This window comes from Alligator sinensis, unplaced genomic scaffold (assembly GCF_000455745.1).
Source record: "Alligator sinensis unplaced genomic scaffold, ASM45574v1 scaffold13_1, whole genome shotgun sequence".
In the NCBI taxonomy this organism is placed as follows: Eukaryota; Metazoa; Chordata; order Crocodylia; family Alligatoridae; genus Alligator; species Alligator sinensis.
In genome coordinates, this window is record NW_005841909.1 from 102,420 (window position 1) to 128,461 (window position 26,042).

The window sequence follows — 26,042 nt, forward strand, 5'->3', positions numbered from 1 at the left end:
ACTCTTTCCTGCTTATGCAGGGGGTCGGACTCGATGATCTATTGAGGTCCCTTCCGACCCTAACATCTATGAATCAAAGGAAACTGAGAGTAGAAACAAGATTTTCTGCTACAAACAATCCTGAAGAGGTGCTATATTACTTAACAGCTTTAATATTACGTATTGCGTTTTAACATTGCTGCCAAATTTAAATCACAAATTGAAATAGTGTTTACAAAAATATAGGGAAACCTGTGCAGAACACATGCAGTTTAAATTTTAATCTCTCTACCTGCAATAATTTCAGTGTCATCCTGTATTCTGTGCTGTACATGTAAAATAATGATGCTTTTTAAAGTTTTCTCATCTTGGAATGTTAACTGTTTTATTTTTGGCATAAGGGGAACACCTAGGTTTCCCTTGGTTTAGCCCCCAACAACAATGCTTTGACTTCCTGGGTAATCTATTTTGTTATCTTTATTGACTTTGGTGGTGGTAGATGATGCTGAGTTGGGTGGAGTAGCAGACATTTTACAGAGCAGGATTAGGATTCAAAGTGACCATAATAAACTAGAAAATGGTCCAAAATAAACCAGCACTGGTACCGTGTCCAGTTTATAGGACCATAGGAAAGCAGGGCTGGGAGGGGTGACAGGAAGTCATCTGGTCCCACCCCCTACTCAAGGCAGGATCATCCCTGACTAAGCCATCCCAGTCGTGTCTGTCTAACCTGCTCTTGATAATTTCCAGGGATGGAGAATCCATACCTTCCCTGTTCCTTCCCAGTTCAGATGTTTAACTGTCCTAACCTCCAACCTAAATTTCCAGTTACGGGCATTAGTCTTCAAGAAAGATGTGGACAAATTGGAAACAGTCCAACAGAGAGTGACAAAAAGATTTAGAGGCCTAGAACACAGGATGTGAGGATGTTTGGAAGACCTGGGATGATGTAGTCTGGAGATTAGAAGACTGAGGTGGGGATTTGATGAGTCTTCAAATGCAGAAATGTTCGTTAAAAGGGTAAGTTGGTCAGATGTCCTCTGTCTCCTGGGGACAGAATAAGTAGCAATGGATTTATATTTTAACAAGGGAGACCCTAGTTTGGATGTTAAAGTACTTACAAACCACCAAAGTGTTTAAACATTGGAGCAGATTCCCTTGAGAGGTTGTGAAAGTTTCTCAAGTCCATGCTGGGCTGCTGTTTGTATGAGACGATGTAGTAGGCATAGTCCTGCCTTGAATAGGGTTTGGACTAGATAACCTCCTGAGGTCCTTCCAGCCCTGTTTTTCTATTCTCCTACAAAATTCTCCTCTAACTGGAATTTCCCTTGTCCCTTTTTTTATTTTTGGGGTGTTAACTTGCCACCTTTCAACTATCCTAGGTAACTCCCCTGTTTTTGTTTCTGTGATGTTGCATCTGTTTTGCTGGCCTTTTTTGAAACTCTGCATACTGATTATCCTCATCCTCTTCATTTATAACCCTTCTTTTCTGTTGTCTGGCTAGTTTAACAATTGCCTTTCTGTAAGTGAGTAAAGTACTTCAATCGTGATTTTGTGGTTTTTTTTGAAGCTGGACAAAATAATCACCTCCTTAGTTTTACACATGTTGTCACAGATCAGTGTTTGCTTTTTATGCAAGAGTATTACAGTATGTGCTTTGGTTTAATATACTTGCAAGTATCCTTTAAATCCTTCTCTCCATTACTGTTCTCTTCCCCTATCAGCATTGTCCTTTTTTTCTCTTTTTATTTATATGGATAAGGATTTTATATTATCTTGAATTATCTGTTAAAATCACCTCTTGTTAGTCTTTTGCCTATAGTTTTCTAATTTATCTAGGTACTTTTATAGTCTTCAACTTGGCTTTTATACAGCCCATATTTATTTTAATTTAACACAGTTTACTAAGACTGATTCAATTAAAAATGAAATTTGCCTACATTTAAGCAGAAACCATGGAAAATCAATTTGTCATGGCTTCTGTCATACATAAGCAAAACCCTAGAATTCAATAAAACTTACAAGTTTCCAAGTTTTTAACTAACTTTTAAGTTTATTTGTAAGACAAAAGAACAGTTAATACTCAGATTAGACTAACCATACTGGAATAAACATGGATGGATCTAGGATTTTAAAAGGGAGGAGGGGGTGCAGATGGTATTGGTTTATCATCATATATTATACAACACCTTTTTCCTCCAGAAAAAGAAATCAGAAACTTTACTAGCATGCAAGGGGTTTGCAGTATGTTATCCAGGTCAAGATAGAAACAAAGATGAATGTAACTTCACTGGAATGTGAATGAATTTGCTGTATCGTATATTGTGCATAAACATAAACAAATTAGGCAAAAATGTTTCTTTAGTCCTGTTTTAATTAGAATTGCACATACATCTCTTTCAAATTCATAGAACAAAGCCTAGCCTTCTTGATCATCTTGAAAGTACATTCAATGATTCACTTCAACTTGTGTCCACATTTGAGTTCATGTCTACCTGAGTTAATGTTTCCACGCTTCAGTTAATGTTTTTAGCTAGAGTTAAAAACAGTTTGCTGGGCTGTGAAATAGGAGCTTTCTTTACTAGGAGGAGCTAACACATGGCAGAATTGCAGAATAAATGGTAGCTTAATCAGCCATCAAGGCCATTAAAAAGGAGAGGGGGTTATTAACACCTGTAGAATGAGGAGCTTAGAAGGAATCGGGTAGATTATAATGAGCCATGAAGTCAATTTATTCCTTACTGCTGTTTCATTAGAAATGCTGTTGCCAGTGCTAGGTAGTTATTTTTAAACTTTTGGGTGGAGCAGGAATCAAGGGGATCTGCCCCTGGGTATCCATTGTTAATATTGTTCAGTGGTTTAAGATGGCTAGAGGCTAATAGAAAAGAGGTTTCACTGCACATTTGTAGGATGGGGTCCTTTTCGTTTTAAAAGGCTGTTGTAAGGTGTTGCATCCAAGTGGGGATGTATCTTAAGTAAAATGCCATACTGCTGTAATATTAAAATCACACTTTCTTTGATAGACAACCAAACTTGCATGGTGACTTTGCTGTGGATTCTCAGCATTGCATTGGGTTGGTCGATACAGCTCATTAGAAAACAGCTGCTGTAAGAATAGGATAACATGATGTTATAATATTTTCAGGCTAGACTTCAGGAGGCACTACTTCACAGTCAGGGTGGCTAGGATCTGGAACCAACTTCCAAGGGAAGTGGTGCTCGCTCCTACGCTGGGGGTCTTCAAAAGGAGGCTAGACAGCCACCTAGCTGGGGTCGTTTGACCCCAGCACCCTTTCCTGCTCATGGCAGGGGGTCGGACTGGATGATCTGCTTAAGTCCCTTCCGACCCTACAAAGGATGAAACTATGTCATGTGTCCATACTACTATCATGGCTTTGTTTGTCCAATTCCTTAGTTGCTGTCTGGTCCTCAACAATTAAAAAAAAATCCCACACCAACTTGAAGATGGGGCCTGACAAAATTAACTTTATTCCTTTAACTTTTAAGACTTCAGTTACATCCTGCTCTGTTTTCAGTATTTGAAGAAGTTATGATCCTATAATGTTATAGAAGTTATAGTCCTATAATGTTTAACTAAGTCCAACAAAGCTGTCACTAGAAGATTCTTTGCTACCTGTTACAATGATGACTAATAATAAAAAGAAAAAAAATCTTGTTTCACTGTCAGAAGTGACTGACTGCATTCTCTGTAAGGATATTTGTATTGTATAGGCACAGGGTAAGTTTCCTTCCTGTCAAAGTCTTCGTCAGAGTCTTCATCTTGGAGGCATTCATTTTTAGCTAAACTTCTTTTCCCAACACCTTGGGAGGGTTTTGGCAGCTCCAAGCACTCTGTTGTAGCTGCTCTTTCTACTTGAAGAAAACAGTGTGCAGGTGTGCCTAGAACTTTTCAGCAATGCGCTCGAATTGGTTGGGAGGTTTACAAATCACTTTACCCTTGCGTTTATAGTTAGGAGTGAAAGAAGAAGGCTTTAATATTTTCTGCACAAGCCAGCTGTGATTATAGATTAAGATGTTACATTGTGATTCTGTGACAGAAAGAGGTTTGTTTTTACATGAAATTAGACTACTAATGATTGATTTTCAGTTTAATGAAACAATGGAAAGAGTCCTGACTTGAGTCCTCCCTTTTTTTTTTTTTTTTTTTTTTTGTAGACATCAAACAACTTTTAAAAGAGGGAATGCATATCCCTGGGGGTAAAGCAAGGAGAAAGAGATAAACTTATGGTCATAACATTTTAGTAAAACTATAATGTTTTTCACATTAATAGATTAAAGAGGCAGCAGATATTATTCAGAAGCTGCATCTGATTGCACAGGAGCTACCTTTTGACAGGTATGTTGAGATTTAATCATTTTAATGCTTTTTACGAGCTGTAACTGTGGGGTTTCTCGTTTTCCTCTTTGTGTTTTTGCTTGACTCATATGATTCTTTAAATAATGTGTTGAGATGACTTGTTAGTGTGTTTGCATGTACACATATGTGTGTTTGAGCATGTTTATAACTAGCACAATCACTATTGAGCCTACATCTTAAAAGTTTTGTGCTGGAAAGTTTTTGTGTACATAAGCTTTTGTGCTGGAAACCATTGTAATTTCAGTGTGCTAAATTTGATGGTAACTAATTACCGCCATATTTACTCTAATACAAGACAAGACTTTGCTCCCCAGCCAGCATGGGAGAAAATGTCCCTTGTCTTACACTTTCATACAAGGAAACCTTATTAAATACATTGTCTACCATTAAACTGCTGCCAAAAGCAGCAGTTGCTCAGTAATGGAAACCAACTATAAAGTTGATTAAATGTAGCCAACACCAAGTATGACTATAAACTACATGGCTCATATTGGGCAAATATGGGAACCTTTAAAAAAAAATCATTAATTTATTTATTTTTTTGACCCCTCCCAGATGTATTTTCCCTGCTGTAACAGTGGGAGGGGGACAAATTCAAGACAAACCTCCAATCATTAGATTTTATACCTGGAAAATTATAACAATTTTTATAAATTTTCCATTTATAGAAACTAATTATTGGCAGGATCATTTTATAGTCAAGTAAATGCAGTAATTGCTTATCGGTTTCTTACATATTAGGCTTGAATGCAGGTGTTTCATGGTTTGTTTTAATAGAATTAATTCTAAAATACCTTCAAAACAAACATCTTCAGTTAGCAAGCTAATACTTCTAAATTTCTTATCATATGGGTACTAATAATGCTTTTTTGATTTGTTAACAGGTTTTCTGAAGTAAAATCAAAAATAGCAAGTAAGTTTCCTTCCTAGTGCACTGAAGAGTGAATCTTAACTTGAATTTGCTTGTTTCTTGAATCTAATTTTAATGTTGAATATTCAACTTTTTTTTTGGCCAACATGTTTACTGCATTGTCTGATGGACTGATGGTGTGTGATTTCCACCTTCTCTACCCCCACCCCCATTTTCCCTTCTCCTTATATAGGTAAGTACCATGATTTAGAGTGCCAGCTGATTCAGGAGTTTACAAATGCCCAAAGAAGGGGTGAAATCTCAAGAATGCGAGAAGTGGCAGCTGTCTTACTTCACTTTAAGGTAAAAACTGTGTGTTGTTTCCCCTGCCCCCATCCCCTTGCACCACAAGCTTTTGTGGTATATGTTTTCTTATTCAGACACTTTCTGAATAATCTGAACACATTTTGAATAAATAACTGTAGTGAAGCTCCCTCTAGACTTAAAAAGAAAATGGAACTGAGTTCATACAGTTCATGATTCTTACTACAACTAATCGTTTTTTACAATAGCTTCTACTTATTTGTTAATCCTTGGTTATTTTCCCCTGCTATAGGGCTATTCGCACTGTGTTGATGTGTACATAAAACAATGTCAAGAGGTAATATGTTTTATATTTTTCTCTCTCAATTAATTTTATTTATGACTATTTACTATTGCATTTTACTATGGATTTGGAAAAGTTATACTGTAATATTTTTCTAATCTCTAGGGTGCTTTCTTGAGGAATGATATATTTGAAGATGCAGCCATTCTCTGTCAGCGAGTGAACAAACAAGTTGGAGAGATTTTTAGCAGTCCAGAGACTGTATTGGCCAAACTTATTCAAAATATCTTTGAAGTCAAACTCCAGGTATTTTAAATTTTGGCATACTAAAATTTGGTCAAAGAAGGTGTTTACATCTCTCTGTCTGTCTGTCTGTCTTGTAATATACATTACATAAGAAATAATTTTTAAAAAACAGTAAGGGATCTTCTTAATCTAACGAATGAGATGATAAGCACAGTGTAGCTGACAATGGGAATAAACAATACAGGAAACCCTCAGCATTCGCGGTTTCAAATATTTGCGGTGCGCCGAATATTCCCTGCACACTGCGAATATTCACTTTGTTACAGTGCGAATGCCGAACCCGTATCTTAAATACACCTATAGGAAACCCTCAGGAGCTCTGTGCTTGCCACCGCTAGGCTCCTGCTGCTGGGCTCCCGTGGTCACCAGCGGAGCCGTGCCCCGACCCTGCTGCCGGGGGCACGCGCCATTCGTGAGCGCAGTGCCGTATTCATGGGTTTCATCATTTGCGGGGATGTCCAGAACGTATCCCCAGCAAATGGCAAGGGTCTCCTGTATACATATCTATAAGCTTCAGTGGGAGTGAGTACGCTTACTAATAATTCCATTTCTGCTGAAAACACGTATGACCTACTTCTCCAGACCCATCATCACCTAAAATGTAGAGGGAAGAAGTTAAAGTTAAGTAAATATCTTTAATCTCTTTGCTCTTGGAGTTAGCTTCATGCACAAAACCTAACATTCACTGTGCCAAAAAAACTTATGCTATGGAACGGAGTCCAGTGGCTAATGCACTATTACTGTGCGCATCCCATGTAGCTGAAAATAATTCTTTCCCATTCCACAGGTACTTATGTAAGTGAGTATTGTGAATGGGAGTGTTCATACCACTTCCCTATATGTACTGAACTTGCCTATCCTATATGTACCACCTCTGTATTGGTGGAGAAGGCTAAGCTATTCACTGAGTTTTTTGCCGTGGTGTTCCTGAACAGGGGTCAAGATAAGTCTCCTAATGGGTTCTTAGATGGGCATCAGAGGGACACCAGCCAACCAACTGTCGACAATGACTTGGCGCAGATGCTTGGATGGATTGGATGGATTTTAGGTCATCAGGCCTGGATGAGCTCCATCCAAGGGTACTGAAGGAATTGGCCGGTGTCATAGCAGAACCACTGGCACACCTGTTTGAGTGCCCATGGGGCGTGGGTCAGGTCCCAGAGGACTGCAAAAGGGCCAATGTGGTTCCTATTTCAAGAAGGGGAGGAAGGAGGATCTGAGTAATTATAGGCCAGTCAATCTCGCCTCCATCCTTGGAAAGGTCTTTGAAAAGATTATGAAGGATCATATTTGTGGGAGTCCAGCGGGAAAAATAACGAAGCAGGGAAACCAGCATGGATTTGTAGCAGGTAGATCATGCCTGACCAGTCTGGTTTTGTTTTATGACAGGGTCACAAAACGCTTAGACATAGGAGTAGAGGTGGATGTCGTTTTCTTGAATTTTAGCAAGGCTTGGATATGGTATTTCATCCCATTTTCATAAATAAATTACGAGACTGTGACACAGATGTTTACATGATCTGGTGGGTGGCAAATTGGCTTAGCGGTCGCACCCAGAGAGTGGTAGTAGACTGAACAGCATTGACCTGAAAGGATTTGGGTAGTGGGGTCCCACAGGGTTTGGTCCTTGGACCAGTACTCATCAATATCTTCATCAGTGACTTGGATGTGGATGTGAAGTGTACTCTGTCCAAGTTTGCGGATGATACTAAATTGTGGGGTGAAGTGCACACTCTGGAGGGTAGGGAACGATTGCAGGCAGACCTGGACAGGTTAGAGAAGTGGGCAGTACACAGTAGGATGCAGTACAACAAGAACAAGTGCAGAGTGCTGCATCTAGGGCTTAAAAATATCCAGCACATCTACAGGCTGGGAAGTGACCCTCAGCAGCACAGAAGCGGAAAGGGATCTCGGAGTCATAGCAGACTCCAAGATTGAACATGAGTTGTCAGTGTGACAAAATCATCAGCAAAGCTAACTGCACTTTATCGTGCATCAGCAGATGCATGACAAACAGAACCAAGGAGGTGATACTTCCCCTCTGTGTGGCATTGGTCAGACTGCAGTTGGAGTACTGCGTCCAGTTTTCGGCGCCGTACTTCAAGAAGGATGTTGATAGACTCGAGAGGGTCCAGAGGTGGGCCACTCATATGGTTAGGGGCTTACAGGACAAGCCCTATGTGGAGAGACTGAGGGACCTGGACCTCTTCAGCCTCCAGAAGGGAAGGCTGAGAGGTGATCTTGTGGCTGCCTACAAATTCATTAGTGGGACACAGAAAGGGATCGGAGATGCTCTGTTCACCAGGGCGCCTCTTGGGGTAACAAGGAACAATGGTCACAAACTAACAGAGAGCAGATTTAGGCTAGATATCAGAAAAAAGTTCTTCACAGTAAGGGTAGCCAAAACTTGGAATGGGCTTCCAAGGGAGGTGGTGTTCTTCCCTACCTTGGGAGTCTTCAAGAGAAGGCTGGATAGGCATCTGGCTGGGGTCATCTGACCCCAGCACGCTTTCCTGCCAGGGCAGGGGGTCGGACTCGATGATCTATTGAGGTCCCTTCCGACCCTAGCATCTAGGAATCTTTTATAAGCATTTTGGCAAGCAAGTATGTGTCTAAAACCTCTATCTTTTCATTTGCTGTGTTTCGTACACACAAGAATGCACGAAGGACCTCTAGGCTTTTTTCTTTTTGACCATCAGACCCGTTGACTGTGCTATCTTGGGTCTTGTGCAAAACAGTTCAAGAATGTTTCAAGTGCAAGTCATCTGCAATTACTGCAAGATGCTCAAGTCTGTTTCCAAATTAGCCCCTTAAAAAGTTGTATTGATCTAAAACTATTGAGCTAAATGAATGATCTCTGTACATTTTAGATAAAAACGACATATGAATACTTTATGTTGTATGTGAAATGTTCCTGAAAGGACTTCTTGTAGAAATTATTAAATGCTGTTGATAGTCTTCAAAACTGAAATTATTCCTCCAATTATGCTTCTGATTTATAGAGTTATGTAAAGGACCAGTTAGAAGAACACAAGAAATCAGATGCAGAGCAATATCTTAAGAATCTCTATGAGCTGTACACAAGGTAGCTATAACTTGACCGTCAATATCTTGTTGTAAGTAGCATCTTGTAATAGGTTTGCTTGTTACTGAAACTTTGGGGAGGTCAAACTTTTAAGGTTCCTCAATAATTGAAATATTTTAATGTTTTTTCAGTCTCGACAGGCATCCCTTTTTCAATTGAGTCCCTTAGAGAAACTGATAATATCATAGAAATGCCCACTGGAGCTTCTTTCCCTCCCACCCCCAAAGATTCAGAGACTGAAATAGTTGTTAAAGTCCATTCTCTTACTGTGAAAAGTGTACCTGTCACTATTTCACTGCTACCAATTTGAATGTAGTTGTTCTATACATAATCTAATATGAATTTTACAAAATGCTTTCATTTTGGTAGTGGCCAGAGGTTCAAATTGGCATCGGGACCTCATTGTTCATTGCAAATATATAATAATAGAACTTGTATGAATACAACTTTTTTTCCTGTTTCTTTTGCATAAAGAACTACTAATCTTTCAAGCAAATTGATGGAGTTCAACTTGGGTACTGATAAGCAGACTTTCTTGTCTAAGCTTATCAAATCCATTTTCATTTCCTACTTGGAAAATTACATTGAGGTAGAAATTGGTTATTTGAAAAGTAGGAGCGCTGTGATTCTGCAACGCTATTACGACTCTAAAAACCACCAGAAGAGGTCCATTGGAACTGGCGGGTGAGTTTCTTTTTTTTTAAGAGAGAGAAGGTTTACTGTAACTTAGAGGGGGAAAAAAACAGTAACTGTCATTCTAGTTTATATGATGAGCTGGTTAAAATGTGTTGACAAAACCATGTTGTTGTTGTTGTTGTTGTATTGTCACTTAATGTCTCCCTACACTAAAGTTTATTCCCTTAAATAAAAATGAAACCTGATGCATCTTTCCATTAAATGATTACATGAGACGAAAGAACCATGTGTTGAATGTCTTGATCAAGTTGAGAGGTTGCCAGGCTGTTGCTTACGAAAGCTTATGCATTTCTGATTAACTAAATCTATGAAGTACAAACCTACCATGCCTTCTGCCTGACTTCAGACTAATATACCTAGCGACTTCTCTTAAGCTCAGGGCCACACCAAGGTTTTAGGTGTTTAATTGCTAGAATTTTTGGCATCCAAGTCTGAGTGTCAACCTCAAAATTCCTGCCAAATCCTGTAGTGCCTACATTTTTGCCAACAAAATTACCTAGGCACCTACAATTCTGCTTCAGTACATGGTACGACCTGTTTCCATCTTGTCAGATGCCCACATGCTCAGCCCTCTCTCTCACTTCTGAGTTGTTATTCAACTTCTCAAATATCTAAAATAATAATTGCTCTTGTTCTTTAAGATACTAGCAGTAAAGCTTTATCAGGGCTGGCCCACCATTTTTGGGGGCCCCTTACCCCGGAAGCGGGGGGCAGGGGGGGGGGGGGGGGAGGGGGGGGGTGGTGAGCTGTCAGAGAATCCAGCAGCAGTGACGTACCCGGGGTGGGGAGGGTGGCGAGTGGCCAGACGTGAAGCCAGCGGGGGCAAGTGACAAGTGGCCAGACGCCGGGGGGCCCCTTGGGGTGGGGGGCCCCCCGCCAGCCACAGGTTTCACAGGATAGGATGGGCCGGCCCTAAGCCTTATGTAAGAGCCTAAAGTCTGTGAATCTGGACATTTCTTTTGGTATCCTTAAAAAAAAAAAAAAAAAAGTATTAAATTGGTTAGGGTAAGCATGTTTTGTTCAGTTTCTCTACCACTCAGGGTTTTGGGAGGGCGGGGGGTGTCCCTCCCATATACCAAAGACATACTCATCTAGGGCAGGTGGGAAGTTACCTATATAGGACCAAACTGTAGACACTATGCTTTCAAGGAAACTTTAGCCCTTATGTTAGGAGGAAAAAACCCTTTTTTACATGAGGAGAAAACCCTTACACCTGATTTGGATATAGCTGATGTTCCAACATCCATGTTCTGAATTCTGGATATGAAGAGGGAGTTGGCAGCAGAACAAGTGGGGGAGCAGCTGCAATAGACCCACTTTGAATCTTTTGGCCTTTCTTTTCTCTGAAGACATGCGAGAGAAGGAATGATGATCGGCAGCTTGGCTTACTTGTCCCTCTCTGTGGCGGTCTTGTTCTTTCCTTCATCTGTGCTGACTGGTATTAAATGGAGGCCTCTTGCTGTTCTGTGCCATACTCTTCTGCTCAGTTCTTTCCTTTCTGAGACCTAGTAGTTGCTTCTCTCTCCTCCTTCCTATACAATAATTCCCTAAGACCGCAGAAGCTGCCACGGTGGGAGTAGAACCAAACTCAGGGCCCTCACGGATAGTAAAGTCCTAGAGCAGCTAGGCGGAGAGAAGAGTACAAACTTGACCACCAGAGAGAGGTTCAGATTTGTCTGTTTGAAGAACTGCTGTTGGGGTATAGATTTGATGGATCACAGAAAAGAGATGATTGAGGGAAGAGGAGGAAGGGAACAATTATGAGTTGAGGGGAAGGACGAGTAAATCTGATTTTTTTTTGGCGGCGGGGTAGGGGAGGTGCATTTGAGAGTAGATGTATTGAGGTTACTGGAGTGGCGACTCACCACGAAAGTGAATCAGGACATGTTTGGGTGGGCTGCTTTATAAATGCAGGATTGTAGAACTGTTTCTCTCTCTGACCTCTGACAATCTTGTAAAGAGTAAAAGACTCCAGGAAGCTAAACTCCCACTGTAGCATATGAATTCCATTAAATTTGGTGGAAACTTCTTGTAGTCTGAAGTGAGAAATATCTGGAGCGATTATGGGGCAAGACTGCATGCATCATCAGAGGGGAAATGCATGTTCTTTTACTTGTGCTGTTAAGTTTTGGGGGTTTTTTTATTCCCCTTTGGCAACTTTGTAAAGCTTCACTAAAGTTATATTTTAAGCTTCTATTTTTATCAGGTTAACTGCTAAAATATTACAAATGCACTGTTAAACTTGAACATTAAAATTGCTTTCATTAGTGTGTTGTATTCCTAGTATTCAAGATCTCAAGGAAAGAATAAGACAACGCACAAATTTGCCTTTGGGTCCAAGTATTGATACCCATGGAGAAACCTTCCTCTCCCAAGAAGTGGTGGTTAACCTTTTACAAGAAACCAAGCAAGCCTTTGAAAGATGTCACAGGGTAAGTGAGCCTTCTCTGGTCTCTGGAAGAAGGTATAGTTTGAACGACATGCATGAACACAGGGGCACACACTTGTACAAACAAATATGTATACCTCTATCTTCAAAGTATTTCATGTTTAGCCAGTAGTGGGATTCTAAAAAGGGGCAAAGACGTAATTGGGCTAAACAAAATGAACTATTGATCATGGAGTTTTTTGTTTTATTAATCAATTGGATCATGCTGACTTGGTTTGAGACCGCATTAAAGATTTTATTTCTTGAACATAAACAAGTCCCAAAATGCCTGACCTAATCTTCCCCCCACCCCCAAAAAAAAATAAATGGAAAAATAAGTCTGCTTTAACCAATTGGTATGGAAGTAGGTTTTTTTTTTTTAATATTTCTGTATTTTTTTTTATTATCCACTTTAATCAAAATAGATACTTTCCTTACAAACATTCAGCTGCAGTCATCTTTGACTCTGTTTAAATGCTCTTGCCTTCTACCACAACTGAGTCTTACTGCTTATTAAATCACCAGTTTTACTGCTGTTAATTTTCTGCTTTGCTCTACTGCTCTAAGAGTTTAATAAAAGCTCTTAAAATTGAATTGCAAAGTAAAAAAAGTAAAATGAATCTTTCAGCTAAACGTAGTCATTTTTGGAATGCATCTTTACCTTACAGTGTATTTTGCTAAATCATCTCAGTGTGTTAAAAATTATTTAAATATTTTTGCTATTGAGAGAGCACACATGTAAGTAGAAACATCTACAACATTGGTCTGTTGATGTTCAGATAATTACTTACCAGAATTGATATCAGTAGACATTCCTTGACATTGCCACATCATGATATCATATAAGGAGTATCTTGTCTAGTCTTTTGGGATAAAATTTACAAAATCTCTTCTTGTGAGTTAAAAGCCAAGGTCTCAATTTTCAGAAAAGAGGATAGCTCTTAGGAGCCCAATTCCCACTGATTCGGACACTTTTGAAAATGTTACCCTTGCCCTTAGAAAGGACTTGGATGCACATTGTCTGTAGTGGTCATTTTTAATTATCTTAGTGAAATGTTTCTGCCATAGGCATTCCTTCTTCTGATTCTAAGCGTGCAAACCTTTTATTTCCTTGATGTTGTACACCAAGCCAATACTATTTTTTTTTTTTTTTTACTTAGCTCGGGTTGTGTGTCAGTGACAGCAGATTGTATAGCCAAATTTGGGATTTTGTCATTAACGGTGGGCATTGGCAGGATCTGGTATAATTGTGGCCGAGTTGTAACCTTCCTTTTTCAGTTGTGTGCAACGTTTTGTCGAACCATTCTTCTGGGATGAAATGTTCCAGCTGTTTCAATCCTATTTGTGTGCATGCACAGGTGTATGTAAAGTTACAGCAAATACGTTCAGCCTTGGGCAAGCATTAACCAAGTTGCACATTCATAACTAAAAAAAAACTGGAAACTTTAAAGCACATGTTATCAGTGAGAATTCAAGTCGAAACTTGCAAACTATCACTTGTTTCAAAGTTTTTGAAGAAACTTTATGAATATGAGTTTGAAGTATTGGCTTGTCTACTGTGATGGTACCCAAGGTTGTTTGACCAATGGCTAGCTATCAACTGACCTGTTTCTTGCACACCTCTGTCAACTGACCTGTTGATTCCATGCCACTATTAACTGACCTACTTCACGCATGCTTCACCTTCAAAGTCCAACTTTTCATTGAAAAGGGGTGGGAGCCTGGTATAATCTACTGATTATCTGTGAACTTCTTACCATGCCCTTGGGAACCACTGGGTTAATATATTTTGTTATTCAGGACACCTGAATGAAATACATGTTTGTTAATTAGCTCCAGATTCCAGATCTTCCTTGATGTGCAGGACTAGAGCTTTATTTTTACAGATATTCTAAGTTACAGAGGACCAGCATTCAGCTGCTGTGCAAAGAACCTTAAGAGTCACTGGGGAAATCTTTAAACTGTATAAGTCAAGCGTATGTCAAATAACATATCTAGGCCAAGGTTTTTAGAATTGTATGCAGGCATAATGTACATAGGCAATTGTACAATCCTCGTGACTGTGTACATGTGCTCAGGGTAATGGACCATGCAAAAGAACTGTTAGATGTCCACCGTGCCCCCCGCTAGTTTATGCACAGTTACCATACTGTGCATGCAAACTGTGCGTCTGTCCTCGCAGATATACATCAGGTATTCTGTGCACCACTGCCTGCTGGCACACGCACGTGTATTTTAAGTAACATTTTCTCCATTAAGACAAATGTCTACAAACCTGCCTTATTTTGAGAGTGTTTAATGTTAAGGAAACACTAGAGTCAGAGAAAGTATGAGGACTAGCTTGGCTTTTTAAAGGCAGGATTGTCTTTTATTCAATTGTATGACAGTTTCTCACCTACAATCTTAAACACTAAAGGGATGTCTTTGGTACCCATGTTGGTCTGAGACAAAATGAAATGCAAAACTCTCTAGAACTCTTGGTTCAGAGATGATACCTCTTTGTAGACCAGCTAAGAAATATTTTTAAAGGAGAATGTACCTTTTTAAAAGTTGTTTTTTTTTTTTTTTTTTTTTTTTTTTGCGACTTATTATATGGTCTAATAAAAGGTATCATCTCTGAATCAAGAGCTCTAAAGTTTTGTGTTTTTAAACACTAAAGCATAGTCTCCAGGTTGCAGAAGGCCTGTCAGAGTAGAAGTTTATCCCAGAGTTCTTGGCAGAAGACCTACGAGGTTTGGAGCTGCACTTTATTTCCGGTAGGTTCAGTGGTAGCGACTTTATGGATGCTCACTTTCCTGATGTAAATGTTCCCACTCCATTGAGTTAATTGGAACTGTTCTAATATTAAACTAGCTGGGATCTGTCCCGTGATGTTTTCTAAAGTGACGTGATTTTTCTGTTTGGAATCATTTAAAGTAAAGTAGCTTCAGTTCTTTTTTAAACATTTAATTTAAAAAAAAAATTTTGTTTTTAAAGCTCTCAGATCCTTCTGATTTACCGAAGAATGCATTCAGAATTTTTTCTATGCTTGTGGAATTTTTGTGTATTGAGCATATTGATTATGCCCTGGAAACAGGACTTGCTGGTAAGCATAATTGTGTAAGAATATGTACAAATGTACTTTTTAACTTTGTTTTAAAAGGCCTGCTTTAAAGGGCAGGGGACCTGCTACTCGGGAGAACCTGTCAGCTGTTATGCAGCAATTAAATTAAATTGCCCTTTGCTTTGCAATTAGATGTGATTAAAATTGCAACAATTTTCCTACACTTACTGCTACAGAAGCACACAGAGGTACCAATTACATCCCAGCAGCTTATATTGGTATCCTTTGACATCAGTGCTGTTGTGCCATCTATCTGTACCTGAGGATTCCATTGTGAAGTGGTGTACATCCATATTTTTGAGCACTTGAATAATTTATTTTTAATCTCATTAGTTTGTGTTCAGACTTGCTACAGAGAACTTCTTATGAATTTGACTGACTGGCCTGGTGCAAAGATGTTTATTTAAAGCAGGACTATCCCACTGGCAGCATACAGGCTGCATGCAGCCCAGCAGGGGTTAAATTGTGCAAACTGCCCCCCCAGCTGCTGCACCCACCATCACTCTGGCTATAACAACAGCCAGTCTCTTAGCCGCCACCTCTCTCCTCCAGTTGCTGCTTCCTGCCCCATCTTGAGGGGCAGGGGAGTGCAGCAGGATGAGCCCATGGCACATGATTCAGCAGGGGAGAAGGGTGGATGGGTCACAGGAGTGCAGCACAGAGGTGGAGGTTACAGGTGTGCAGTGCAGCAGGGGTGAAAGTGGGGGGGTTATGAGCAGGCAGTTGCAGCGGTGGGGTGCTCATGTAGTACAGGGGTTGGGAGATCGATGTGAGTGGATGGTACAGTGGTGGTAGGGGATGTGGCTCACCCTGGTGCAACCCCTGGGGTGTGTGGCCCCTACTGGATTGGCCTGTGAGGCATGCGGCCCCCAACTGCTTGGAAGTTGGATGGCCTCGAGTGAAAGGGAATTGGTTGGTTTCATGCATCTGGAAGGCGCAGTTCAATATCTTCTGAAGCGTAACTTTCATGTGAGAAAACAATACAGAGATTAAAAGAAAGTGATAAATTCAAAAATACTTTTTTTTTTGCATCATAAGAATCAGAATGAACATTTCTTTCTGATCGGTTTCATTTTTCTCCTTTTAACGAAAGGATAAATTTCATATTTACACTCATGGTAGTAGTGTAAGAGTAGTGTAGCCAAGCTGGTCCAGAAATCATGTGGGAGGCAAGGATTTTTGTGAGTGTTTAACTCTACTACACAGTTGGTCGAATAAGAAATACCACCTTGCCTCTTGCATGTTTACATTCAGTGATTTTTACATAATGAAGACTTTGTAGTGTGTGCATTGTGTATATGTAGACGCTGAACTTGGGTAGCTCTTAGGAGCCCAATTCCCACTGATTCAGGCACTTTAATAATGTTACCCTTGCCTTTACTTTGTACATTGTCTGTAGTGTCATTTTTAATGATCTTTTTTAATGATCTTAATGAAATGTTTCTGCCATAGGCATTCCTTCTTCTGATTCTAAGAGTGCAAACCTTTATTTCCTTGATGTTGTACATCAAGCCAATACTATTTTCCACTTGTTTGACAAGCAGTTTAATGATCACCTAATGCCATTAATAAGGTAAGTCTGCTGGGGGGCAGGAGAATGGAAGTTATTTACTTTTTGCATTTTTATATGAATACTTTCTCTCCCTGTCTTAATTGAGGGAGAGAGAGAATTTCATGTGTTGTTTACTTAGTACAAGACGTGTATTAAAGTACATTTCCCTTAACCACAATTGCTCAGGATTTTGGAGCTGGGAGCAGTAGATAGTGTGGTGTTTAACTCGCATTTTTTATCAATAGCGTAAAAGTGATGATGTAGCTGTGATGGTCCAGAAGTTAGACAAAAGGCAAAGGATTTCTTAGGGTGATGTCTTTTATTGGACCAAGTGCATAGTTGGGATAGAGTTAGACAAGCTTTTGAATGCAGGGCATTCTTCATATCTTGCATTCGAAAGGCCCTAAGAAATCATTGCCTTCTTTTTTTTAATGAGCAAATTTGAAAAGGCGCTCCTCTTAGAGATACTACAGCATGTTGATGAAGAGAGCATTGCAGTGGCCAGTAAACTTATTTTGTTCACTGACTCATCAGTCTGGCAGCGATATAAAAGTAGCATCACCCATTCAGGAACAACTCTGTCTGAACTGCAGCAGGGTATTTTCTGTCTCTGCTTCACCAAATCCATGCACAGGGTCAGTCAGCTTTTGAGGTAGGGCATCATGTAGTTGTTGACTTCTAGGACAGGGCATTTCAATCTAGGCTGGTCCTTTCAGGGTGGGGATTAATGGGGAATCCTGAAACTCCTGTTTTCAGGAGCTCCCAGAATAAATAAAATTTGCATTATGCTTGACTACTTATTTTTTTTCTGATATTACCATAGCTCTTCTCCCAAGTTATCTGAATGCCTTCAGAAGAAAAAGGATATAATAGAACAAATGGAGGTGAAACTGGACATGGGCATTGACAGGCAAGTCAGATTTTAAATATGGCTTTGATCATTTTTCTTACGTTTCATTTATAAAAGAAATGTTTCTTCCTATGAGGCTGTTGTTAAAAACATTGAATGCATTTCTTTTTGCAATCCAGGTAGTGGATTGGAGATCACATTGAACTTTTGCCAAAAAGTGCTAATTTGGGGAGGCTGAAACTTTTCATGCTTAGTTTCTTATCTCTTCCTGCATCAGTTGCTTTCTTCTTTAAGCAATCTCTTGATCAACTTTGGAACAGATCATAAAATAAGCTATTTATTTGACCTTAGATAATAATTAAATGAGGAAGAAAGAGGGAATATGAGCTAGTTAAACTAGAAAGATGTAATGCAAAACAAGAGAAACTTCCATTTACCAGTACTGGACCAGCTTCTTACTTTTTGTTTTGCAAGTGTTTTGGGATGTGTTCCAAGGAATACTATACAGTGCAATTTTACTAAACTACATCCGGAACGTTCACTTTAGAGTCTTCTGTCTGCTTTCTACAGCAGCTTTCTGAACAGTTAGATTTAAATAGGCTGCTTTCTAATTGAATGTACCGTTACTGTGCTCAGGGAGGAAGAGAAGTTGGAACAGAAGTCTTTTTACTGACTCATTTCCGAACCACCCTCAGAAAATCAGGCTTGTCTTGCATAGAAAATTGAATTGCAGTCTCACTTTCAAAGAGTGTCTATTTTAATGCACCCAAGTTGTACATTTTTTAGCATCCCTGCTTTTTATGTTTAGGTGTTCTACCATTTAACGGCAATGATGAATATTAGTGTTTAGTTCTTCATTATGCAATTGCCATTGTAATACAGGATTGCAGTAGAATTTGTAAATGTAAAAGCCAAATAAATGAAAATGTTCACTTTGAATATACTGTTTTTCAATGTAAAGGACACTGAATTGTATGATTGGACAGATGAAGCACATCTTGGCTGCTGAACAAAAGAAGACTGATTTTAAACCAGAAGATGAAAATAATGTTTTGATTCAGTACACTAATGTGAGTAAACCAACTGCAAATGTGGTCTGTTATATACAAGGCCACTTTGAAAATAATTTGAATGATATTAGCATCTTGATTCACTCTATCAAATATTGATATTTGAATACATATGAACTTGATTCATTTTTCAGAGTTGTTTTCACTCGAGAATTCTCAAACTTTTTGATGTGGATTCTGAAACATGGTGGGAGCACCAGCAAGTTTGTTGCAGGATGCTAAGCAGACCCAATCAAATTTGACTAAACACAGTGAAAACAGAGTTAGGTCCATTTCTGTGAGGAGTACGCACTATGAATTGGTATTGACCATAACGTAAGGAAAATCTCTGACACTTTTTTTTTTTTCTTCTGTTCCCATTTGGAATTGTTGAGCTCTTCTCTATGGCAGTGACAGTTACTTTAGTCAGAAAAGTAACATTTGGAATAGTACTTTAAATGTCTCAATTCAGTTTTGTTACTGAAAATGAAAAGAGCCAGAAGCAGGTGAAGAGCTAGTCATTCTGTGGGAGCCACCATTATATTTTGCTGTTGATTTAATCTGAGAATTTGCTCTTAATCACTTTTAAAGAGGAAACCCTCTTTAAACTAGTTAACTTTCTTTTTTTTTAAGGCCTGTGTTAAGGTTTGTGGCTATGTCAGAAAGCAGGTAGAAAAGATCAGAAAGTCTATGGATGGTAAGAACGTGGACACAGTTCTGATGGAGCTAGGAGTTCGCTTTCATCGACTTATTTATGAACATCTACAGCAATATTCCTATAGTTGCATGGGAGGCATGCTGGCGATTTGTGATGTGGCTGAATACAGGAAGTGTGCCAAAGACTTCAAGGTAAGTGCATTTAAGTTGTGTATGGTGAAATATAGGTATACATAAAACGCATGGGTAGTGAAACCATTTTTAATCAAAAATGGTCTTTTGCATGTAGTCAGTGGTTCTCAAACTTTTTTTTTTATTTATAGTTTGACTTATATTAACCACTTATCAGTCCAGTAGTTGATCATTTAATATCAGTTATAATAGCAAAATTTTGAGTACACGTTAGAATATCTTTCTATTAATATCATTTGCATCGTCTCTTCCAATTATGTACAAACATTGAATATTTCAATGTCCTTTTGTGTGGATATGGAATTGTATGTTAAAATAAAAGTTAGGAGTTCCATACTGGCTCAGACTCGTGTAGCACAAAAGTGTGTCCAGTAGTGGCAAGCACCGGAAGTTTCCAAAGTGCAGGAAACCCTAGCAAACATAACCCCACATCTATTCCCCATATTAGAGCTCCTCCCAGTACCTTGAGTTAGAGGTTGCTTTAAGATCTCAAGCATATGCAAGTTAAGATGTCTCCCAAAATTTGTTAGCATTTGCTATTATACTTCTAAGATATCCTTCCTATCCTTGTAAATGTTCTATTCTTTTCTTAATTTTGCAAATAGCATCTCGTGGCTATGAGTTCCATAGTTTAATTACATATTCCTGCAGACATTTCCTTTTTATTGCTTGGAAATTTGCCACCTTTTAATTAAGTGATCTTGTTATGAGATTAGCTCCTGATTTGCATATTAAATCCTTCATTAATTGATATACTTTTATCAATTTTGATATACTTTTAATGTGCTAGGTGGCTGCTGCTGCTATGGAGTGATGCATATGCCCCCCATCTTAGTAATGTATGCAGTAAAAATGTAGTTGTATTGGATAGCATATAACTTAATTTTTCACACTTCCACACTTTCATATGGCTACTTCCAGATGACACATGAGCCTTTTGAGTAGAAGATAGCATCATGGCATTATGTTGAACTTGCCTATTTAATTGTAAAAATACAGTTCACTTGAATATTTTGACTTGTATTCTCTCTCATTCTTTTAATGCAGATCCCACTGGTATTACAGCTATTTGATACCCTGCATGCACTTTGCAACCTTCTGGTCGTAGCCCCAGATAATTTAAAGCAGGTCTGCTCAGGAGAGCAACTTGCTAATCTGGATAAGAACATCCTTCACTCCTTTGTTCAGCTGCGTGCTGATTATAGATCTGCTCGCCTTGCTCGCCACTTCAGCTGAGAGTATGGAAGAACCGTATACCTTTGCCCAGGCCTTGGTTATTCGAAAGCACAGGGAATGATTTCTTATCAAATAGCAGTTGTAAGTTTTGCGGGACAGTGACTGTTCAGAGTAATGCAGCAGCCATATTTAAACTTGACTTTTTATTTGAAGAATGTCAGCAAATGTAAGCTAATGATTAGTTCAGGTTCCTTGCAAGCTAAAGTTTCCCCAGAGATAAATTTCTGCAAAACTACTTGGTAGTAATTTTGCATTGGAAAAATGTTGGTGTAGGGGGGCAAGTGGTGTATTGAAAGTATTTTAGTCTTCAATCCTGAATTAACAGATACCATTTATTAGATGTTAACTGCAGAGCATAGCATAGGTAATGGATTACATAGAACAGAACTATGTAAAAACCATCATCAATTTTAATGACTTGGACTTCAGCACAGCTAATCATAATCAAATTATCTTTGATTGGTGTTTCTAAGTCATTTCATTCTTTCAAAATGTTATCCGACTCAATGTAATTTCTTGCTTTAATTAGCTTGGAATTTCTTTGAGATAGAGGAGTAACAGTATCCCAAGAAAGATGTAATTTATTCATTGTATAGAACTTTAAGTGAAACTGAAACGGTAAAGGTTTTTGCACCTAACTGTAAGAAGCCTGCTGGAATGTATTAGTTTTGTATGAACTCCTGGCACACTTGTTTTACTGTTTGATACTGGCACATTTAACTCGATATGTTCCTGACTGAATACCACCCTGTTGATTGTAGACTTAATTACTGCAGAGGTGAAGGTGCCCGTTGTCAACCAAAAAAGAACCTTGTATGTTGTTTTGTATATTAGCAAGATTGTAACAGAAGTCAGAGGAGGAAATATTCATTGGTTCATTCTAGCCAAAATCCAGAACTGAAATGTTCCGCTCCAAACAGAATTCATCTTCAGTTGCTGAGTGATGTGGTATCGCTGAAGGTGCAGAAACTGCACCCCTCCAGCTTAAGACTGGGGACTGCTACTTCTGTGTGCTCTCTTTAGACCATAGAAATCTACTCAAGGTGCCTCTGAAATGATGGATCCATGGTGGGTGCAGTATTTGAAATGAAGCAGTGGGGATGATGAAGCCCTTGGGGTGATTTTTCCCAGTGGTTGACAGTTCTGTAGTAAGCAAAGGTATTTTCTAGAGTGAAGCCCTGTGGAAACCAGGTAGGAACTGCGCTGTTTCAGAGTCCTCGCCAGCTGCACTCATCTCATCCCTCGGCAAATCATCTGCAGCACTATGTCTTAACTATGCTGAATCCACAAAGAATTATTTAGACTTTCTCCTGTCCTTCAGAGCAGGTTTTCTGAAAATCTGTCTTCTCACAAGTATAAGAATCTTTTGAAATTTTTACAACTTCCCATCTCTAGTTAAAATTGACAAACCTTGTTTTTTTGCTTCGGTTTATATTTAGCAGAGTAGTCTTGGTAAGCAAGAGAAATATTCTGCCAGGTTTTCTCAAAGGATTCTGGGAAACTTTGGCAGCTTTGTTTGGCTGCGGAGCTCTCTTTCTTGGCCGTGGCAGCACCACAAAGAGTTGCGGACACCGGAGGAGGCACTTGCTTGTACTGTTGCCATTTTTTTGAAAGCTCTGATGTGAATTCCAATTATACCTCTGTTACCTCTGTAACTTAAAGCCAACAATTTTCAAGGCTGTGGTTTTACTAACCAATATGAAATCTTTGTACAAAAAGTGTCAATTTGTAAACACTTCTAGAACAGTAAACATCATTTTAAGACTGCATATCACAGAAGTGCTTCAAAATGTCTTGTAAGTTTGTTGTGAGTTATTTTAAAGATGTATAAAATGTACTCACCATGTTCTTGCATTGTTAGCTGTATTTTCCATGCATAAATTCAGTGCAATATTCTCCATTTTTAGCCTATTTAAAGTAATGAGGCAGCAAGCAATAGGCAAATACTTTAAAACTTAGACATGTAAACACTTCCTCAATAAAAAAAAAAATTCTCTCCAGATGCCTTTTTTTTCCATTTCATTCCATTTCCACTTTGTTTAAAAAAAATCTTTATACTCAATTGTATAGACCCCTTCTATTGAAAAATCAATAAAAGTAATTTTACTGATTAAATCCATCAGTAGTGTGGGCCTTCCCTTCCCACCCCTTGGGGAAAAAAAAAACCCATACAAAACAAACCATTTATATAAGAGACTAGTTATCAGGAAGTTTACTTTGAAATAAAATTTGAGTTGGGGTGGGGAAGCTATAATCTTTATACATTTTTCCGTTTATAGCTATTATAGCATGTAATTTAGGAAAATATTTCCAGTAGCTTTTGAATACAATAGAAGTACTATCCAAAATTCAAATATGCCCTTTTATGCTCATGTAATGAGTTAAAGTGCTACCTTTCTAATGCTCTCTCTTAGAACATTGGCATTTAACAGGCCAGCTGCCAATTGAATGCTTGAGAGGAGGTGTGTGTATGTGTGTGTAATTATGCTGTCTCCAATGGGTAAAAATGGTTTTGCACTAAATTATCATAGGTTGGAAATAAGCTGCGTGTGTGTTTTTTGTTTTGTTTTGTTTTACAAGTCCTATAATTTATTAACATGACTTGGTATTGTATTCTGTTTGCATTTTCATGGAGGGTAAAAAAATGAGCAGCCACTCTCTAACCACGTGACTCAACCAATAGAAAATATAGGAACATTGAGAAATAGAGGAGGCGGAGAAAGGGAAGACCTAGGTATTTGGAAACAGAGGGTTTTAAAAAGACTGTGAAGATGACATGGACTAAAAGGATCTACAGGATAAGCTATTGTAACTGAGGAAGCCCAGTATGTGGATGGGGAAATCTAACGACCTTAAAATATGATTAATAGGAGCTTGGCACATATATCAGCATTAGAGGAGAATAAACAGGATTGTGAGCAGCGTTCTGTCTGATCCTATCCTTGTTTTAAATGAGCCTCTAGAGATGGGGAAAATGGTTAAAGTGACTCACTTTGGAACTACTGATTGACCTTGAAATCTTTTAAATTCAGTTGTAAAGGGCTTTCCCTATTCAAGCATAAATCTGCTCTGAAGGACAGAGCTATGCTGTAAATGTTGGGTCCACCTCTTTCCCTGCCAGGGCTACAGCCCTCTAGGTAAATGGTAAGTGGTGGTTTGACTTGAGTTCTGCAGCATGTCAAATTAGTGCCTGCTTAAGAACCAAGGTACACCGTTGGTTTTTGTCGTTACCCTTATGAAGCATCACTAGGCTGCTTAAGTGTTGTAGGTAACCGAAAAGTGTAATTAGAGTTGGCTGTGGGGCAATCCTCCATCTTTTGAATGGAAGCAGGGTCTCAAAGATGGCCAGTGTGCTCATTCTCCACTCTGTGCTAGGGAAGGAGCTTAAATTTCCTATGACTTGTTGTATATTGTCAAAAGTATTTCTCCTCCATTTGTGTGGGAAATGCAAGGAGAAATGTTCCTTCCTTTCTTTGGAAGTGTGCGCCAAAGCCCTCTGCTTGCTGCACAGCAGCCTGGGATCTTCCCTTCACCACCCCCTACTGCCTGTGGTCATCCTTTGCAGCCTCTGCTCTCCATGGTGCATCGTGGAGGTGAGCAGAGTGGAAGAGCCAGTGCTTTTTGTCCCCAGTTTTTAGCTTTTTTCAGGGACTAGAGAGCCAAATTTCTTGCTTTTGAGGTGGTTGTTGCTATGTCTTATCATCATTATTATTATTATTCATATATTGGGGATAGAAGGGCCATGTTTGCCTCTTCCATCTCCCACTCATAGCAGGTAAGAGAGCACCAGTACTATCCCCCTATCTTCCCATGCTAATCCAGCTCCCTTGGACTTGGAAGACAACTCTTTACCCACCTCTAGCCCCACTACCCACATGAGAATCCTTGTTGCTACTCTACATCTGCCGAAGAGCTTCAGCAGAACTGTCTGTCCCTGCTGTGACACCCAAAAGGAGCCCTGTACCTGAACAGCAGGGCTTCCAAGAGGCCTCAGAAGACTTTAGTATTTCAGTGGATTCATAAGAAATAAAGTGTTTCTCTTTATTTAACATTAACATTTCCCATGTCCTCTGCAATGTTTTGGGCTTTTCAGTGGACATACCTCCTGTAATGCAGTGCATATTTTCCCCTGTCATGGCTGCATGATGTAACCTGAGTACTTGTAGCCTGGCCTACAAAGGGAAAATGCTGGTACCAGGTTTCTGAACTGCACTGCCCAGGAGTTGCTGCACCACCACTGTGGAAGGAGATTTCACAGCCAACTTTCTCCACATCTGAACACTTTCAGGTCAGTTTAATAAACCACAATGAAACATTTTGGGTCCAGAGGGGTGGGGAAGTTCTGCCTTGGTTGCAAAGGTCCATGTGATATTTGAGAATCAAAATCTTGGAAGTTTCTGTTCAAAACATCAGTTTAAAAGAAATATTGCGACGTTGCTGTTTCCATTAGGAAGGATTCTGAATTCCATTCAGGTGGAGTCTTAGCCCCCTTGCACAGAGTGGGTAGGCTGAGGCCCAGGGGCTAAATAACTTAGTCTTGTAACTGCTGGTTAGAATAGAGGCTCCTGATGCTCAGCCCTGTGTTCAAGGTTGGACCCCATGTCCTCCACGCAAGAGGAATTCGTCCATCCCTGGTGTGGAAGGGAGGATGTGGAGAGGCTGCATGGTGGGGAGGGGGGGATGATCTTTAAAATAATTTCCCAGTGGTGCCTATGTACCACCTCTGCTGCGGACAGTTTCTTGCTCATCATAGGCAGATGTATAAGGGCATGGGCCAAGCAATTGCCAGAAGATCCACTCTCCACAAACTTCTGACGAGAGGAATTTTGCAGGACTCCAGTGATGCCCCTGGCCAGCATTGCCAACCCTGGCATCCCAAAAGAACGAGGTCCTCAAAACATGGGAATTTGCAATGATAAATGGAGATCTTTTTACTCACTTTCTGATATCTGAGCCGTTTGAGGTTTACATTTTCAAGCTTTTCTTCACAGCCTCAAAGGCTGAGCCCCTTACTTGATGTTTTTCAAGTGAACGTTGAGGTTCTCACGTAAGGCAATTACTTGAGGAGCTGGCA

At 39.4% G+C, this 26,042-nt stretch overlaps 1 protein-coding gene across 3 annotated transcripts in view; it reads left to right on the forward strand.

Moving 5' to 3' along the window:
• Nucleotides 1-25,023, forward strand: part of EXOC5 (exocyst complex component 5) — a 42,371-nt gene extending 17,348 nt beyond the window's left edge. For all 3 annotated transcript variants that reach the window (XM_025197936.1, XM_025197935.1, XM_025197937.1), the window contains 14 exons: nt 4,272-4,336; nt 5,242-5,270; nt 5,461-5,570; nt 5,824-5,868; nt 5,980-6,120; nt 9,123-9,205; nt 9,680-9,889; nt 12,186-12,333; nt 15,306-15,414; nt 16,885-17,005; nt 17,808-17,894; nt 18,796-18,904; nt 19,517-19,732; nt 20,780-25,023. In XM_025197936.1, coding sequence (XP_025053721.1) covers nt 4,272-4,336; nt 5,242-5,270; nt 5,461-5,570; nt 5,824-5,868; nt 5,980-6,120; nt 9,123-9,205; nt 9,680-9,889; nt 12,186-12,333; nt 15,306-15,414; nt 16,885-17,005; nt 17,808-17,894; nt 18,796-18,904; nt 19,517-19,732; nt 20,780-20,968 — 1,662 coding nt within the window. In that variant the 3' untranslated portion in view covers nt 20,969-25,023. The remainder of the gene's footprint in view (nt 1-4,271; nt 4,337-5,241; nt 5,271-5,460; nt 5,571-5,823; nt 5,869-5,979; nt 6,121-9,122; nt 9,206-9,679; nt 9,890-12,185; nt 12,334-15,305; nt 15,415-16,884; nt 17,006-17,807; nt 17,895-18,795; nt 18,905-19,516; nt 19,733-20,779) is intronic.
• The last annotated feature ends 1,019 nt before the right edge of the window (nt 25,024-26,042 follow it).